The sequence below is a fragment of the Natator depressus genome, chromosome 7 (genome assembly GCF_965152275.1).
Source record: "Natator depressus isolate rNatDep1 chromosome 7, rNatDep2.hap1, whole genome shotgun sequence".
NCBI lineage: Eukaryota > Metazoa > Chordata > Testudines > Cheloniidae > Natator > Natator depressus.
Genome location: NC_134240.1, coordinates 92,216,929 through 92,236,088, shown reverse-complemented (window position 1 = coordinate 92,236,088; position 19,160 = coordinate 92,216,929). Strand labels below are relative to the sequence as shown.

Sequence of the window (19,160 nt, the reverse complement as noted above, 5' to 3'; positions counted from 1 at the left end):
ATCTTCCTTGGAAGCCTATTCCAGTGTTTAACTATCCTTACAGTTAGAACGTTTTTCCTAATATCTAACCTAAATCTCCTTTGCTGCAGATTGAGGGCTTTGTCTACATGGCACAACAGATCCAGATTACAAGAGTCTAAACTGTAGAGTGCAAAGTAAAAGATACATAGTTTCCCATTTCAGGGCTTCATCAATGCAAACTAGATCCATTTTGAGAACTAAAAGGTAACTATATCAACACGAACTGGGTATCTTTTAGTTCACACCAACAGGGTCTACATGGACAGTAAGAACACAACATGTTAGTGAGCACGAACCATACTGGTACTGCCCACTGTCAAAGACACAATACTGGACTAGATGGCTATTGGGTCAGTCTAGAAATTCCTACATTTCCACAACCATTATCCTCAGACAAAAACCTGAGGAAAATAGGTAATCCTAACACTCCGCCTTGAAGGTTAACCAACTTGGATTCCACTGAACCTACAGGAAAATCAAATGTCAGAGACAATGCTCTTCCAGACTCCAAATGCTCAAAGCTATGAATGCTTATTTTTCATCAATTGTGGCAATTTTGCCCAGACAATCTCTTAGGTAGCCAGGACCAACCATATAGTGTTTTATATATCAAAATCAACACCAACACCATCCTGGTGTGCAGACAGAATAACAAATATGGCTTAACAGTGAAATCTTCAGTGAGCTTAAACACAAGAAGTGGAAACTTGGACAGAAGACTAGGGAGGAGTATAAAAATATTTCTCGAGCATGCAGGGGTGTAATCAGGAATGCCAAGGCACAACTGGAGTTGCAGCTAGCAAGGGATGTGAAGGGTAACAAGAAGGGTTTCTACAGGTATGTTAGCAACAAGGTGGTGGTCAGGGAAAGTGTGGGACCCTTACTGAATGGGGGAGGCAACCTAGTGACAGATGATGTGGAAAAAGCTGAATTACTCAATGTTTTTTTTGCCTTGGTCTTCACAGAGAAGGTCAGCTCCCAGACTGCTGCACTGGGCAGCACAATATGGGGAGGAGGTAAGCAGCCCTCAGTGGTGAAAGAACAGGTTAAGGACTATTTAGGAAAGCTGGACATGCACAATCCCATGGGGCCGGATGCAATGCATCAGAGGGTGCTGAGTGAGTTGGCTGATGTGATTGCAGAGCCATTGGCCATTATCTTTGAAAACTCGTGGCTATCAGGGGAGGTCCCTGACTATTGGAAAAAGGCAAATATAGTGCCCATCTTTAAAAAAGGGAAGAAACAGAATCCGGGGAACTACAGACCAGTCAGCCTCACCTCAGTCCCTGGAAAAAATCATGGAACAGGTCCTCAAGGAATCCATTTTGAAGCACTTGTAGGAGAGGAAGGTGATCAGGAACAGTCAACATGGATTCACTGGGGCAAGTCATGCCTGACCAACCTGACTGCCTTCTATGATGAGATAAATGGCTCTGTGGATATGGGGAAAGCAGTGGACATGATATACCTTGACTTTAGCAAAGCTTTTGATAAGGTCTCCCACAGTATTCTTGCCAGCAAGTTAAAGGAGTATGGATTGGATGAATGCACTATAAGGTAGCTACAAGGCTGGCTAGATCGTCGGGCTCAGCAGGTAGTGATCAACGGCTAGATGTCTAGTTGGCAGTTGGTATCAAGCAGAGTGCCCGGGAGGTCGGTCCTGGGGCTGGTTTTGGTTCAGCATCCTTATTAATGATCTGGATGATGGGATGGATTGCACCCTCAACAAGTTCGCGGATGACACTAATCGCTAAGTAGGTAGATACAATGGAGGGTAGGAAATACGGTCCAGAGTGATCTAGACAAATTGGAGGATTGGGCCAAAAGAAATCTAATGAGGTACAACAAGGACAAGTGCAGAGTCCTGCCCTTAGAACGGAAGAATCCCATGCACTGCTACAGGCTGGGGACCGACTGGTTAAGTGACAGTTCTGCAGAAAAGGACCTGGGGATTACAATGGACGAGAAGCTGCATATGTGTCAACAGTGTACCCTTGTTGCCAAGAAAGCTAAAAGCATATTGGGCTGCGTTAGTAGGCGCATTGCCAGCAGATCAAGGGAAGTGATTATTCCCCTCTATTCGGCACTGGTGAGGCCACATCTGGAGTATTGCGTCCAGTTTTGGGCCCCCCACTACAGAAAGGATGTGGACAAATGGTAGAGTATCCAGTGGAGGACAATGAAAATGATTAGGGGGCTGGGGCACATGACTTATAAGGAGAGGCTGAGGGAACTGAGCTTATTTAGTCTGCAAAAGAGTGAGGGGGATTTGATAGCAGCCTTCAACTATCTGAAGGGGGGTTCCAAAGAGGATGGAGCTCGGCTGTTCTCAGTGGTGACAGATGACAGAACAAGGAGCAATGGTCTCAAGTTGCAGTGGGGGAGGTCTAGGTTGGATATTAGGAAAAACTATTTCAATAGGAGGGTGGTGAAGCACAGGAATGGGTTACCTAGGGAGGTGGTGGAATCTCCATCCTGAGAGGTTTTTAAGGCCTGGCTTGACAAAGCCCTGGCTAGGATGATTTAGTTGAGGGTGGTCCTGCCTTGAGCAGGGGGTTGGACTAGATGACCTTCTGAGGTCTCTTCGAACCCTAATCTTCTATGATTCTATTATCTTGATTGCACTAAAAAGCAAACTGGGAGCTAGCACATACTATAGAGAACAGGTACAATGTTATGATAATTTGCAAATTACTCTGTAAGTTATGCCCCTTCTGCTATTCTCTCTGTCTTTTCTATTTACATAGCTAGTCCCTGCTCCAGAGTTTATCTATTACTCTGTACAGTGCCTAACACAATGCTTAGCCCCTAGTGCTACTATAATACCAACAAACAGTAACGATAGCAGCAGAACCCACAAACAAACAGAAAGCCACATCCTGCACTAGATGTAGCTTCCAAGTCACCTTGGAAGAGTAGCCTCACATAGAATACATTGCAGTAACCCAGTCTGGAGTTCAATGGTACAGGTAACTGTGTCTCGGTCAGTATCAGAAAAAAACAGTCACAGTGACCTAACTACTGGCAGTTGGAAAATCACATTTCTGACTACCAAAAATACCAGGTGAATGTTACAATGGTGCACCTAGAGTGGCTACACCCTGACACCTGCAAATATCATTCTGGAGAGACAATAGCATCTTCTGCCAGGCTGCTTGCAAGCTTGTGGACCAAATATATATTATGCTGAATACCACTGTCTTTGTGTAGCAATGTTCAAGGAGATTAAAAAAAATGTTTGGTTTTTTTAACTTTAATTTTATTATTGGGTTGTTGGAGTTTTGTTTTCCTTCCTGTTCTTCGTTTGAAACTACAGTTTCTCTCTCTCTCTTGTGCCTCCTCGAAGACAGAGACAAGACTGGTCTGGAGCAATAACATCCCTCCAGGATTCTCCATGCAACTCAGTACATTCCCCTGCTTCCCATCCCACACACAATACTATGGAGTCCAAAGAGGACCTATCACTTCTTGAGGAAAAACAGAGAGGTGATAAGTGGGTACTTCCTGGAGCACTGTGGAGAGATAAGTGGATTTAATTAGCAATACAGAGCGCGGAGGGGATCAGCTTGCTATTCATCCATTAACTAAAAACCCAGTTCTTGTATTCTCTTTTCTACATTTCAGAAGTGTAGGAGCTGAGGCATTATCTGAAGAGTTGTAGCAACACCAAGTAAAGTACATATATTGGGAAGGTGCACCTGCATATATGTATTTCCTAATTAGCCATTATTAATTCTGTCCTCTATTTTTCAGGAAACTCCCCAAGAAACTAAACAGAAAAAAAAAAAAAAAAAAAAACACATAAAAGACAACAGGTGCAACTCTACACTATTGCAGTGTCAGAGTAGCCAGCGTGTGCTGGCACAGAAGCTGCAATGGTGCAATAAATCCTCCCAGCACAACCCCACAATGTCTAAACCAGTGATACTCAGACTGAGGCTCTCAAGCCCTAAGTAGCTCTTTGATATGTTTCCTGCACCTCTTTGAAGCATATGATATTAAAACACTGTATGATTGAATATATAGTACTATAGTAAATGAAAATTAAAATTCACGCTATTGTGGCTCTTTTGGGTAATGTTGATTGCTAGTTTTACTCCTGAACCACTGAGGTTTGAGTATCTAGACCAGTGGTTTTCAAACTGTGGGTCACGACGCAGTACTGGGTCGCGGAATGTAAGGCACTGCGTCGCGGCGGCTCTGGTCAGCACCGCCGACGGGGCTGTTAAAAGTCCTGTCGGCAGTGCTTCCCGGCTAAGGCAGGTTAGCCCCTACCTGTTCTGATACCGCGCTGTGCCCTGGAAGCGGCAGCAGCAGGTCCGGCTCCTAGGCGGGCGGGCACGGGGCTCCCTGCACTGCCCCTGCCCAAGCACCGGCTCTGCACTCCCATTGACCGGCTGGGGGCGGGGCGGTGCCTGCGGGTGAGAGCTGAGCACCTCTGTCTAGGAGCCAGACCGGCTGCTGGCTGCTTCCAGGGCACAGCACACTCAGTGGTGCCAGGAGAGAAGGGAAGCCTGCCTCTGCACCCCGGCTGCACCACTAACTGGGAGCCGCCGGAGGTAAGCCCGCACCCCAAACCCCTGCCCCAGCCCTGAGCCCCCCTCAAACCCAGAGCCCCTTCCTGCACCCCAAGCCCCTCATCCCCAGCCCCACCCCAGAGCCCACACCCCCAGCCCAGAGTCTGGACCCCCTCCCACACCCCAACCCCCTGCCCTGAGCCCCCCCAAACCCAGAGCCCCCCCCTGCACCCCAAGCCCCTCATCCCAGAGCCTGCAACCCCAGCCCAGAGCCCTGACCCCCTCCCACATCCCAACCCAGAGCCCTCTCTTGCCCCAAACCCTCATCCCAGGCCCCAGCCTGCACCCCCAGCCTGCACGCCCAGCCCAGAGCCCTGACCTCCTCCCGCACCCCAACCCCCAGCCCCTTCCCACACCCTGAACCCCTCATTCCCAGCCCCACCCAACAGCCTTCACTCCAGCACCCACACCCTCTGCCCCAGCCCTGAGCCCCTCCCACACCCCAGACCTCCACAAGGGTGTAGTTCCCAGCACTGATGCACTGTCTACACTGGCACTTTACAGCACTGAAACTTGCTGCTCTCAGGGGGGTGTTTTTTCACACCCTTGAGCGAGAAACTTGCAGTGCTGTAAATTGCCAGTGTAGACAAGCCCTGAGTTTAATTCGCTCAGTGCAGTATGTCTCAACGAATAATTAAGGTCTAGTAAATCATTTTCCCATTTGGGGAAAAAAATATAAGAACCTGAAAGTCATCTAATTTATTGACCAACATGTAGCTTTTTGTACTAAAGAGAATTAATTTTTCTTTAGAAAAGAAACAAAACACCGAAACAGCAAAATTAAAACAAGTGACTCCAATTATGTTTGGTTGCCCATTTAAACCATGAACATTTAAATCAGCCCTACTTTTTGATTCAGTTAACAGGCTGGTGTATGCATCTTAGACACAAATCACTATTAGCAATAGCACCCACACGAGCAACCTCAACAGAACAGAGCAGTCATTGGAGAAGAGAAGGGCAGCCATCTACACTGGGGTGAAGGCACATTGGTGGAATGGGCAAAGAGTAAAGACGTTAGCAAAATAAAGAGTCAAAACGTTTTAATAAGTACAGTTCTCAAATGATAAAGACAAAAGCAAGAATATAAAAGTAATTAAGAAGATCAAGAGACCAGAGGTTTGTAGGGCATCAAAGAAAACAATCTCATTGAAAATTTGCCAAAGATACTGGTCAGGATTCACTGACAAAACAAATGTTCATGCTTCAAAAAATACGGCGGCGCCTCTGCCTTCCACAGGCAGCGTCAGAAGCGGACAGAGGGGAACGGGAGTACCGAGGAGGACCACGGCAGTCCGGGAGAAAAGCGCCCCCACCCCGCCTAGTGAGGGGCCTCTCCCTCGCCCCTGAACGCCCCTTCCCCTGGAGAACGGGGGGGGGGCGTCTCCTTGCTGCCCAGTGGCTGCCCCGGGCCCCGCTCTCCCCTCCCCGGGGAGCGCCGCGGCTGTTACTCACGGCCTGAGAGAGCAGCAGCTGGGCCGGCACCATGGTTGCCGGCTCGGTCAGCGCCCTGGGACGAGGGCCGGGGAGCGCTTGCCGCAGGCGAACCGGGCGCCGGTTGGACGCTTCCAGCCCCGACCGGGCGAGAGGCGCAGGCACTGCCGGCTCCCAGCGGCGTCCCTCCGCGTGAAAGCCCCGGCCGGAAACCGGGGCCGGGGCAGGAGGGAGCCGGGCTCACTCAACGCGGCCTTACGCAGTGAGCGCCGCGGCCGGGCCAGCGAGGCTCCCGCCCTGGAGCGGGGCTGCCTGGAGGGACGGAGACACCGGGGGAGACAGGCTTGCCTCCGGGGAGACCCCCTGCTGCGCGGGCCCTCCTCGGGGACGCGGGGCTTGGCGCAGCGGGCAGGTGGATGGGCGGGATTCGAACACAGAGCGGGCCCCGAGGTACGCAATTGACCAGGGCTGGGAGCAGAGCGAGCTAAGACTGGGGTGGGGGAGGTTAAATAAAACCTCCTCTGCACCCGGGAGCTGTACTGAGCGTGCTCCGGCATCCCCTGTCCCTCCCTATGCTGCCGCCTGGCTCTTCCCGCTTAGCTTGCGATCAGCAGAGCTGTATCCACCGCCGAAATGCACAGCTGCGGTAGGGCTTTGCTAGTGTTCTGGGTTCGAGTGCTGCGTGCCTTGTGTGAAGTGACTCCTCCAGCCCCTTGGCCTGATGAGCTTTTTAGGTTCCTAACACAGCTGCCGCCTTCTTGGCCGCACAGGTTGCAGAAGGCTCTGGTAGACACTCGCTCTCCAACACTATCCTGCCCGCCTAGTCTGGAGAAAGTTTACCATACTGAAGACAGTAAAAAAGAAAACTGAGCGCCAGGAATATGCCAAGGTATTGAGTTAAAAGAAAAGTGCAAAGTCAATAAGGTTCCCTTCCTTCTCACTACAGCACCATCTCAGGCACTTTGCTCTAGGAATTCCCCCAGGGCTTTATCATGCCAGTAGGGGAGAGATGGCAAAGGGGGTGGAATAACCATAGGCATAGTTTGACTTCCATGGGGGAAGCTCCAGTCAAGCCAATGTGGCTGTGCATGGGGGGAAGGACAAATTCTGTGCCAGCCCAAAGGGACACCATTTCAGATGGGGGGGGACAACTTTAACCATGATTCCAGGGGCTGTCTTATCTGCGCGCACGCGCACACACACACACACACACACACAAAACTTAGAAATTGTCTGACAGGAGCACTAATTCCTATATCAAGAAAGAAAATTAAATAAATATTACACCGATGCAGCTCTAATACTAACATGTTCTGACATCTTGTGGCAAGTCACTTAAGGGATACTGGTTAGGTTTAAAATTGTAATGTATATTCTCTCTCAGAGATACTCTTACTAAAGTCAGAAGGGACCATTGTGATCATCTAGTCTGACTTCCTGCACCTTGCAGGCCACAGAATGGCACCTACTCACTCCTGTAATAGACCCCTAACCTCTTGCTGAGTTTCCAAAATCCTCAAATCGTGGGTTAAAGACTTCAAGTTACAGAAAGTCCACCATTTACACTAGTTTAAACCTACAAGTGACTCATTCCCCAGGCTGCAGATGAAGCGAAAAACCACCAGGGTCTCTGCCAATCTGACCAGAGGAAAATTCCTTCCCCACCTCTAATACGGTGATCAGTTAGACCCTGAGCATATGGGCAAGATCCACCAGAAAGATACCCAGGAAAGAATTCTCTGTGGTAACTCAGAGCCCTCCTCATCCAGTGGCCCATCTCCAGCTGTTGGGGATTTTTGCTACAGGCAGTTACCAGTGGGCCACACACCATTGTAGACAGTCCTGTCATACCATCTCCTCCATAAACTTATCAAGCTGTTTATAAACAAGGTCACCCAGATGTTTTTGTATGATATTCTGATCCTCCTCCATATTGGCAATACCTCCCAACTTTGTGTCATCTGCAAATGTTATTAGCACACTCCCACTTTTTGTGCCAAGGTCAGTAATAAAAAAGTTAAATAAGATTGGTCCTAAAACTGATCCCTGAGGAACTCCACTAGTAATCTCCCTCTAATCTGACAGTTCACCTTTCAGTATGACCCATTGTAGTCTCCCCTTCAACCAGTTCCTTATCCACCGTTCAGTTCTCATATTTATCTCCAATTTAACTAATAATTTCTCATGGGAAACTATATCGAATGCCTTACTGACATCCAGGTAGATTAGCTCTACCACATTTCCTTTCTCTAAAAATCAGTCATCTTCTCAAAGAAAGATATGAGTAACTTTGTTACTGCCTCTTGAATCCAACAATGGAAACAACTGTAGAAAAATCTACAATTATTTTCTGTCATTTAGGCTACTTACTTTTTGCAGTTCACCAACTTGGAACAGATCATTTAACTTAAGGAGACATCCTAACAGGCCTTTCTTATCTTAATCACTCTATTTATAAACAAAATTCCAACTCCCTGTCTCAGGGGCCCAAGCTGGGAGAAGTCTCCTATCTCCTGTGCAGAACTCATTACATTGCACACTTAGGCTGCCTGCCTGCAATCTGCATTTTGGGGGGTGCAAACTCTGCCCATGGGAATAATTTCCCTCAGTGACCCCAAGAGGGGAGGACAATCAGTCTTGGATTGACCCTGAGCCATTAACAGCAAAAACAAGAATATTTGCTGTTGAAGAAAGTCCCCAGGCAGTAGCTAGAAAGTGATGGTTGAGATACTCCCCTCAGTCTGTCTTTGGAGAGGGATGGGGAGATGGTATAGGGAAGAGAAGCTATCAGCCTAGGACAGAGGCTGTCAAACTTTTAGTTGGTGTGATCACATTTTGAGACAATGGCTTCGTTTCTCTCCCCATTCACAATTGCATAGATCTCCTAATCTAAGGGTATGTCTACTCTGGTAGAGTTACATCACAGTTACATTACCTCTCAGAGAGCGCTGAAGGGAAACCACTGTTGTGTGTTCACATGGTCAGCTGCCTGCGCAATAGCATGTTCACGCTTGCGGCACTTGCGTTGACATTCAGAGCAGTACACTCTAGGCAGCTATCCCACAGAGCATCTCTTCCTTTTCTGTCTGTAAGAGATGTGGGAAGACGGAGGGGGCTGTAGGGCATCCTCGGTCCTGTCCCAATGCCCCGTGATGCATTGCTTCATATCCCAGCAATCCCTGTGCTTCCGTCTGCATTTGGCACCATCTTTCAGCCACTTGTGTACTGTGCGCTCTGCCTCTTCGGTCTGCAGGAACGGATCCTGCACTGTTGACCAATATGCTGCTCGCTCTCTCTAACATGTCACGAATGGCAGTGGAGTTACTCCTTAAACTACAAAGCCAAGAGGAGTTCAACATTGATCTCGCCATGCATAGTAGCTATGACACGAGATTGCTTGTGGCATTCATGGAGGTGCTGACCGCAGTGGAATGCTGCATTTGGGCTCGGGAAACAAGCACTGAGTGGTGGGATCACATTGTCATGCATGTCTGGGATGACAAGTAGTGGCTGCAGAACTTTCGGATGAGGAAAGCCACATTCATAGAACCGTGTGATGAGCTCGCCCCAGCCCAGCAGCGCAAGGACACAAGAATGAGAGCTGCCCTGTCGGAGAAGCGCGTGGTGATTGCACTATGGAAGCTGGCTACTCCAGACTGCTACCAATCGGTCACTAATCATTTTGGAGTGGGTAAGTCAACTGTTGGACTCGTGTTGATGGAAGTGTGCAGGGCCATTAATCGCATCCTGCTCCAAAAGACCGTGACTCCGGGTAAAGTGCATGACATTGTGGATGGCTTTGCACAAATAGGCTTCCTTAACTGCAGGGGGGAGGGAGGGTGATAGATGGCACGCATATTCCAATTCTGGCACCAGACCACCTAGCCACTGAGTACATTAATCGGAAGGGGTATTTTTCTATGGTTCTCCAGGCGCTTGTGGATCACTGTGGGCGTTTCACGGACATTAATGCAGGCTGGTCTGGAAAGGTGCATGATACACGCATCTTTCAGAACACTGGCCTGTTCAGGAAGCTGCAAGCAGGGACTGTCTTCCCAGACCAGAAGATCACCGTAGGGGAAGTTGAAATGCCCACTGTGATCCTGGGAGTCTCTGCCTACACCTTAATGCTATGGCTTATGAAGCCATACATGGGGAACCTTGACAGCAGCAAGGAGCAGTTCAACAACAGGCTGAGCAAGTTCAGAATGACTGTTGAGAGTGCTTTTTGCCATTTAAAGGCCCACTGGCGCTGCCTATATGGGAGGCTGGACCTGGCCAATGACAATATTCCTATGCTTATAGCCACATGCTGTACACTACATAATATATGAGAAGGGAAGAGTGAAAGCTTCACTCAGGGCTAGACTGCTGAGGCTCAGCACCTGGAGGCTGAATTTGAACAGCCAGAGACCCGGGCTATTAGAGGGGCGCAGCGTGGGGCCATAAGGATCAGGAATGCCTTGAGGCAGCAATTTGAAGCTGAAAGCCACTAATATTTGGTGTTATGCTCGGGAGTGCAGTGCTTGTAAAGCTAGGAGGTGATTGTGATTGGTGCAGACGATGCACTGTGAACGTTTAAGAAAACTGCCTGTTGCTTTGCAGGTCTCTGTTTGCTTCAATTAATGGAATAAAGAGTGCTTTCCAACCAAAACAATTCTTTTATTAAAAAACACCAACCAAAGGAGAGAGACAAAAAAAACCACATCAGCACTGTGGGGGATAGGGGAAGGGATTGGAAGGGTCCCAGGAGGAGGTGGGGTCCTGGGATGGTTAAAGATTTGTGTATGTCCGGGTATCATATACAACCTTGTCCTTTGGAGTACAGTGCAGCAGGTACTGTACTTCAGCAGGGCTAAACTGCAGACGGACAGGTGTTGAGTGCAGCGGGTACTGAGAGTCCACAGGGCTGGACTGTGACGAGGCAGGAGTGGAACATAGCAGGTACAGACTGGAGCCAGGACGTTGATAAGAGTGTGTTAGTGGTGTCTGGGGGGTGCACGGGAAAGAGTTTTGTGACAGCGACTGCAAGGGAGGGCGGGCACGGAACAAGTGCTCAGTGCCTGGAGTGTGTCCGCTTGGTGCTCTGTAACCTTTAAGAGCCACTCCGTAGCTTCATTCTGGTGCACTGTGTTCTCCTTTCAGTCCCTCTTCTCACCTGTCCCGCCACTCCTTCAGTTCTTGTTTTTTTGGCCACGGAGTGCATCATGACATCATGCAGAAAGTCCTCTTTAGTTCTTCATGGCCGCTTTCTAATTCTGTGCAGCCATTCAGCTGGCGATAACAAAGAGGGAGGCTGGGCTCCCAAGGTCATATCTGTGAAGCCAAAATGCAACATTTTACAGAAGCAGTATTTAAACAGACCACTGATTCAGTGATTTAAAAACACAGCTACCGTTCACATACTTGTCATTAACTGGCTGACCCCAGGCATGCACACATGAGCCACACTAACCACAGGGGCAGGGGAAATCAGTGTTCCAGGACCGTACTGTACACTGGGCACGTAGTTCTTGGGGAGGCTGCACTGTAGAGGTGGCCTTATAATCATTTCTGTCCCCACATTTTCCACAGGCTGTTTTCATTATGGAAGATCTCACTGCTGAGGGTGAGCAGGGAATCAAAGGAGGGTCTTCTCCAAGACTGCAGCTTCTGCCCTGGCCCTTGTGGCTCGCCTGTGTGCAGCAATGGTCCCGCTCCTTCCCCCATCCGAGTGATGGCAGAGTGGCATTGAAAAGTCACCCTTAATGGGGCAAGAAACAAAGCAGCTCTGCCAAAGAACCTGAGGCAGCGGATTGCCCAGTATCTCCATGAGAGTTTCCTGAAGATCTCTGAGGCAGATTCCCATGAAGTGAGGGAGTCAAACCACAACCCTGTTCTGCTGCTCAGACTAAACATGTGGTGGTACACGCATCAGAGACACAAGCCTGCTTCCTGCAACCCTCCTGCCCCCAACAACTCACTTCAGTGATTCCCAAAATCAAAGCCAGGGGCCTTCTCTCCTGTTTGCGCTTCGCCAAGCTCTGACACCTGTGACTGGCTAGCCTCCTCCGGGGTAGAGAAGAGCTCCTGGCCGCATGCACCTCTGACCTCCGAGTCATCCTCTGCCTCTGGGTCCCCCTCCCCCTCCACTTCCTCGTCCAAGATTTCCTCCTCCTGGCTCGGTCCACTCTCGACTGGCAGGCAAGCCACCGACGTATCCACAGTGGCCTTCGCAGTGCAGGTGGGGTTGCCACTGAGTATCGCGTCTAGCTCTTTGTAGAACCAGCAGCTCATGGGCGCAGCACCAGAGCGATGGTTTGCCTCCCGCGCCTTGTGGTTGGCATTCCGCAGCTCCTTCACTTTGACCCTGCACTGCAGTGTGTCACGGTCACGGCCCCTTTCTGTTATACATTGTGAAATCTGTCAGTAGGTATCATAATTCCTACAGCTGGAGCGCAGCTGGGAGTGGACAGCCTCCTGTCCCCAAATGCTGATGAAGTCCAGCAGCTCGGCCTTGCTCCAAGCAGGAGATCACCTGGTGCGTGGAGCTGACATGGTCACCGGGAAAGATGCGCTGAGACGACTGTACACATCGCTGAGCAAACAGGAAGGGGACTTCCAAAATTTCTAAGGACTTTAAGGGTAGGGCTCACGGTTGGTCACCTGAGGGCAGGGCAGTAGAGTTCAAACCAATGACCAGAGAGGTGAGAACAGGCATTGTGGGACACCTCCCGGAGGTCAATTGCAGTGCTGTAGTTGACCAGAGTGTCTACACTGGCATCGTGGCACTGTAGCCCCGGCGTAGAAAGCTGTACGGCAGTGGTTGTTTTTTTACAGCGCTGCAACTGTGCAGTTTCTGTGCACTAAGTGGCTTGGCAGTGTGTACACCTTGGGAGTTACACCACTTTACTGCTGCTTTACTGCACAGAAACTTGCCAGTATAGACAAGGCCTGATTCACAATCACATAACAGCCATGAGCAAACTACAGTAATTGCTTACATGAAAAAGTAATATAATATATGTATATATAAAGTATTTTAGGTGTTTCTCTTTAATGAATATTTGCAGTTAGAAATAAGGAGGAAAGGCCAGCATTAGGAAATCATATACAACAATTAGGTGTGATGGAGGCTGTGACTCTTCCCGGAAAGGAGGCCACATAATTTCTCAGCCACCATGATGTGACTACTGCTGAAGTTAAAGCACACCCTATCCTTCCCAGAATCAGGATCAACCTCTGTTGTGCACTCAGGGAGCTCCACAGATCTTCTGGGAGTTTTGCCTCACAGAAGCTTTCTCCTGGAATAGGGCTGCATTTCTAACCGAGATACTAATTCCTGGAGTTTCCAAACAAATATATTTTACATATATTTATTTATATATTTATAATTCTACACAAATTACTTTCATTATCAGGAAAAATAGTTCCCTCATCTTTATTTAAAGATAAATGAACATAAATTACAGCTGAATGCTACAGTGTGTGCCAGGAATAGCATCCAACCTTAGTAGGAACTCTAATGGACTTCCCTCCCTCTCCTAGCTTATGAATTTAATTTTTAAAAAACATGGAATGGATTTTCTCCTACAGATCTGGTTGCTCTGTCACTCATTGTATAATATAATTCTGAAAAGATAGGAGGGTAATGTTCACATGCCCCAAGGAGAGAGACTATGGGGCAAATTCTACCTTCATTTCTGTGTGAAATATTCCATTGAAATCCTATCAAACGTGGCCCATTCCCATTAAAGGGCAGTGACTATCTTTTGCAAAAATGACACTATCCTAATTAATAATGTAAATGTTTCAAAATAAATAATGTATACATACTATGCAGTAATAGCAGTTGTCTTCTTTTTGTGGTTCAACTCTTAAGGAAACACCAGTCTGTTTTCGTAAGAATGAATCCTGACATGATTCTGGAAACTGGGCCAACACCACTGATTATGCACTTTGGAGGAAAGTGGGGGAAGGTAGAGAAGATTTACGGTTCTTGAATCTCTCTTCATTGTGCTGTGCCCATAAAAGACTGCATAAAAGCAAGGTGAAGTTCTTACGGCAAGTGAAATTCTGCAGAGAAGATTTCAGTCACTGTTTTTGATGGTGACGCTCTTAGAAATTTATTATAATAAACAGTTCTTCTGAAAATAACATCTAGAAACGACATTCTAGAAGAGCATGCTTTCTTATACTCTGAGGTTGCTTGAACATACTTAGGGCTTGATATGCTTTTACACTAAGGCCCCTATACTGGAGCATTAAGAAGCCTTAAAAGGGATAGAAATAGGGAATATCCCTACACAGGGAACTTCTCCAACTGGTATAGAGATGCATAATGACTTGATGCTGGCCCTGGTCTCTGCTCCTGGTATATGTAGTTATGGCCAGGGTGCACTGGCTTCTCCAAAATACAGAAAGAACAAAGGTGACTTAAAACCACTTTCATCCTCCCTTAATTCCTGCCCCAAGCCCAGGAATGGTGTAACAGAGTACCACTGTATTCAGAAATCTAATACAGATGTTATTTAAAAACATTCAGGTACTAAATGACTCCTCTTGTTTTCATTTTTCAAATCCTTGAGAAATTCTGCATAGAATTCTCAATTATGTTTGTTAAATAAATGTATACACCAGTTTTTGAAGACTGACCAGAAATAACTATTGCATTGTTAGTTTCAGAAAGAATAGAGGGAAATCACTATATCACAGGAATATTCCCACTATCAGTAAAACAGGTTTAATATGCATGACACTGTTTGAGTATTGCTAAGAGTTTAGTAGTTGCTGCATTTCTGTACACAGTCAGTTTTCTTCCAGTACTGAATGTAATTGCAAAGCCTCTGAGATTCCTTGGGTATGAAAAGAATTAGATAAAAAAATCTATTTTATTTGGCCTATGTACTGCCCTCAGTCAGTGGAAGAACTCCCACTGGTATCAAAGGATTTGCATGTACATATTGAGGAGGTCAAAGTAGTATGTTGCCCTATATATTTAAATAACTTGTTTGTTTCTTTGCCATCTAAAAATAAGATACTTCTATCAGTGCAGATATGTAAAAAAGAAATGTCCTCATTGCTAAACTTTCCTAAAAAAATAACCAGTAGAATTTGAAACACATCCAGACAAACGAATAAAACATTTCAGTAAGTGCAATTCTCCCTTTTTTAGCTGCACTTCTACAGTAATTTAGGGATAGCCTGTGCATTTAGACACAGCCTTCAGTATGGGACAGAGTAAAATGTTCAAAAGCACCTTGCTACTTGAGAACCTCAGTTCCACTGAAAGTCAGTGAAGATAAATGGAACTGTGCTGAGGCATGGGGGAACCTTTTCCCCCCACCATTTCCCTGTACAATTTTGCTGGAATGAGATTATTAATTGTAATTCTAAAATGATTTAGAGATTATCTAAACAGTGGGCAGCTGAAACTCAAATTAATTCTGCCTGTCAGGAAATGCTTTGAAATCTTTATACAAAGAGAAGTGAGCCTTTGGATTAGTTTAGTGTTGCTGTGCTGAAATGCAGATGCAGTCAAATTTATTTGCCTGTTACACAAATTATAGTTAATAAAAGCTCCTCTTTGTGCTTATTGTTTTGTAGTATTTTTAGCCCGGGCATACATCTGCAAGGAAAGCATGACAGACAAATCCATGGTTCATGCTTTGCTTTTTTAGGCTATTTGGAAGTTGTACTTCTGTCAGTGTGATTATGGGCAGAAAATTACTTTGTAAAAATAGCATCTGCTCACTCAACAAATCTGCTCCCTATTTTCAGGGTCTAATTCGCTTGCTTCGGTGACAAAAATAATTTGTATTGTTTTTTTACTTCTGTTAGCAGTATAGAGTCAATGTACCTACATATGAGAAAATGAGCTTGATTCTATTCTGGCTCAAACATCACTAGCAGAATTGTTACCTAAGTTCCAATTGGGTGGGGAGGTCAAATTTGCTCTCGGTTACCTCTGCTCAATACCACCAAAGACAAAAATCAAACACACTAGAAACATAAGAAACCAAACATCCTAAGGGTCAGATTTGCAAAAGCATGCAGCATCCAGCTGCTCCCACTGCAACACTTGTGGCCAGATTTTTAGAACTTGTCAGCACCCAATATGATGAACAATTTAGAAAATCTTATTTTGGTGCCTAAATAACTGCTGATCTCATTGAAAATCTGGCCCCAAGTCTGTATAACTGTGAGCAAAGTTGGATTGCACAGGGATAAGGCAGTGTAACGGGTTGCAGACTCACCACCACGGTGCCTCCTGTTGGTTGTTCTGGGACTTAGCTCTGTCCTAGCCATGGAGCGCACTCTGGGGGAGGTGTCCCACCCGTCATCTGCTTTGCTGTACTGTCTGGGACCTGCATTGCTCCCTGGCTTCCAGTGTCCTCTTCTGGACACAGTCCTCTGGCTGTGCCCCACTTGATTCTATCCCCTTCTGGGGGTATCTGCAGTCCTCAGTCTGCACCTTCCCTCGTGGCTAACTGCATCCCCAAAGTCTATCCCCTGGCCTCAGGGGCAAGCCACAGTCTGTATCGGGCCATGCTCCTCCATGGCCAGGTGCAGTGTAAGGCGGGGTGGGGGGAGACCCAGGCCTGCCTACTACTCTGGGTCCTGGCCCAGGGACTCTCGGGCATCAGCCATGTCCTGCCCTCTTTCTCTCCCCTCTACTGCTCACGCTCTCTGGGGCACTTCCCTTTTGGCCCTTGCACCTTCTCAGCCCTTTGTTTCAGGGGCCTCAGCCTGGCAGGTATCAGGCTGGAGCTTTCCCTTTGCTCCCCTGAGCCTGCCCAGCACAGTTTTATCTATGGTGCTGTCCCTGGGAGCCAGTGCTCCTCCCTTGCCTGTCAGGAAGAGACTCCCTGTCACCTCTGCTTTGCAGCCTTTATATAGGGCCCAGCCTGGCCCTGATTGGCTGCTTCTAAGCCTTCTTTGATTGACTGGGTTCTGCACAGCCACTCCAAGGGCTGCTATTAACCCTTTGCAACTGACCCACTACAGGCAGAATCTTTATTATTAGATGTTAGCACAAAAACCAGAAAGAATACAGTCCACCTTTCAGATTCCAACTTGAGTTTACAGTGTTGGATGTCAGGAAAAAAAATTGTACTTAAAAATTGAGCCAATTTGATCTGAAAGTCACTGAGAAGCAAGCTACATGGACCCTACACTGCCATTCTTAGAGAGTCAGTTTATAAAGTAAAATCACACTTTTGGACAGATCGTCATCTAGCATAAACTGGAATAGGTCCATTGACATCAATTCAGATACACTGATTTACACCAAGGGATCTGCCCTTTAAGCACAACTCATGAACTGGATGTTTACCTTGTTGACACAATGGCAGCCATTGATGCAGTGGTATCCTTGAATTCCCCTTAATGTTTTGCAACTTTTATTGATGTGTTTGCTTTATGTTTTATGTTTTTGACAGTAAAACCACTTTTATGGTGGTGTTTAAAACAACAATGAGTCAAGTATGTGTGAAGCACTACAATTGTTTTAATTCACAACAGCTCCATTTAGCTTCCTCTCAGTTTGAACATTATGATCTTTTGGAAGCTACATTATTTAGTGAGCTTACAGTAGAGTCTGCTGTACTCAAGAGAACAATCCAAGCAAGAATCATAGGCCTAGCATTTCCATGAAGTTTCCAGAGCTCAACTAGAAACATTAAAATAAACTGGGCCGTGAGCCAATTGCAATATTTATATAGTTGATAATGGCAGCATGGCCCCACTGAGACTATCTGATTCAACTGCAGTTGTAATGGTCCTGTTTGTCATTTAAAAAATAGTTCTCAAAAGCAGTTATGAGAACAGTTTTAAAAATAAGGTTACTATAATAAATATCTGTAAAAGTAGTTCATGTTTCTGGATGCTTTGTATGAGTGATTGCCCTAGGATTTCCTTTTGCTTCTTATTTTGAGGACTTTTTATATTTCAGGGATAGATTAACCCTTTGTGTTGCTGTGGACTGTTAGGATATAGAAAAGGAGTACTTGTGGCACCTTAGAGACTAACAAATTTATTTGAGCATAAGCTTTCGTGAGCTACAGCTCACTTCATCGGATGCATTCAGTGGAAAATACAGTGGGGAGATTTATATACACAGAGAACATGAAACAATGGGTGTTACCATACACACTGTAAGGAGAGTGATCAGGTAAGGTGAGCTATTACCAGCAGGAGAGCGGGTGGTGTGGGGGGCGGGGGGGGAATGAACCTTTTGTAGTGATAATCAAGGTGGGCCATTTCCAGCAGTTGACAAGAACGTCTGAGGAACAGTGTGTGTGTGGGGGGGGATAAACATGGGGAAATAGTTTTACTTTGTGTAATGACCCATCCACTCCCAGTCTTTATTCAAGCCTAAGTTAATTGTATCCAGTTTGCAAATTAATTCCAATTCAGCAGTCTCTCGTTGGAGTCTGTTTTTGAAGTTTTTTTGTTGAAGAATTTCCACTTTTAGGTCTGTAATCGAGATTTCTATCAAGCGTTCTTACAACTACAATACCGACCTGCTGAAGTGAAGAAACAGATTGACAGAGCCAGAAGAGTACCCAGAAGTTACCTACTACAGGACAGACCAAACAAAGAAAATAACAGAACGCCGTTAGCCATCACCTTCAGCTCCCAACTAAAACCTCTCCAACGCATCATCAAGGATCTACAACCTATCCTGAAGGATGACCATCACTCTCACAGATCTTGGGAGACAGGCCAGTCCTTGCTTACAGACAGCCCCCCAACCTGAAGCAAATACTCACCAGCAACCACACACCACACAACAGAACCACTAACCCAGGAACCTATCCCTGCAACAAAGCCCGTTGCCAACTGTGTCCACATATCTATTCAGGGGACACCATCATAGGCCTAATCACATCAGCCACACTATCAGAGGCTCGTTCACTGCACATCTACCAATGTGATATATGCCATCATGTGCCAGCAATGCCCCTCTGCCATGTACATTGGCCAAACTGGACAGTCTCTATGTAAAAGAATAAATGGATACAAATCAGACATCAAGAATTATAACATTCAAAAACCAGTTTGAGAACACTTCAATCTCTTTGGTCACTTGCTTACAGACCTAAAAGTGGCAATTCTTCAACAAAAAAACTTCAAAAACAGACTCCA

At 46.6% G+C, this 19,160-nt stretch overlaps 1 protein-coding gene and 1 long non-coding RNA gene across 3 annotated transcripts in view; both read right to left on the bottom strand.

Annotated features, from left to right (window-relative positions):
- The window catches only part of LOC141991053 (protein FRA10AC1), a 55,571-nt gene extending 49,246 nt beyond the window's left edge, over positions 1 to 6,325 (bottom strand). The window contains exon 1 of one of the 2 annotated variants that reach the window (XM_074959076.1): positions 6,054 to 6,325. In XM_074959076.1, coding sequence (XP_074815177.1) covers positions 6,054 to 6,086 — 33 coding nt within the window. In that variant the 5' untranslated portion in view covers positions 6,087 to 6,325. The remainder of the gene's footprint in view (positions 1 to 6,053) is intronic. The other variant, XM_074959075.1, reaches the window with a different exon arrangement.
- A 4,430-nt stretch (positions 6,326 to 10,755) lies between these two features.
- On the bottom strand, positions 10,756 to 16,874 carry LOC141991054 (uncharacterized). The gene is made up of 3 exons (XR_012640324.1): positions 16,268 to 16,874; positions 13,848 to 14,087; positions 10,756 to 11,348 (listed from the first exon to the last, which is right to left on the bottom strand). It is a non-coding gene; the product is annotated as an uncharacterized LOC141991054 (long non-coding RNA).
- Positions 16,875 to 19,160: the final 2,286 nt, after the last annotated feature.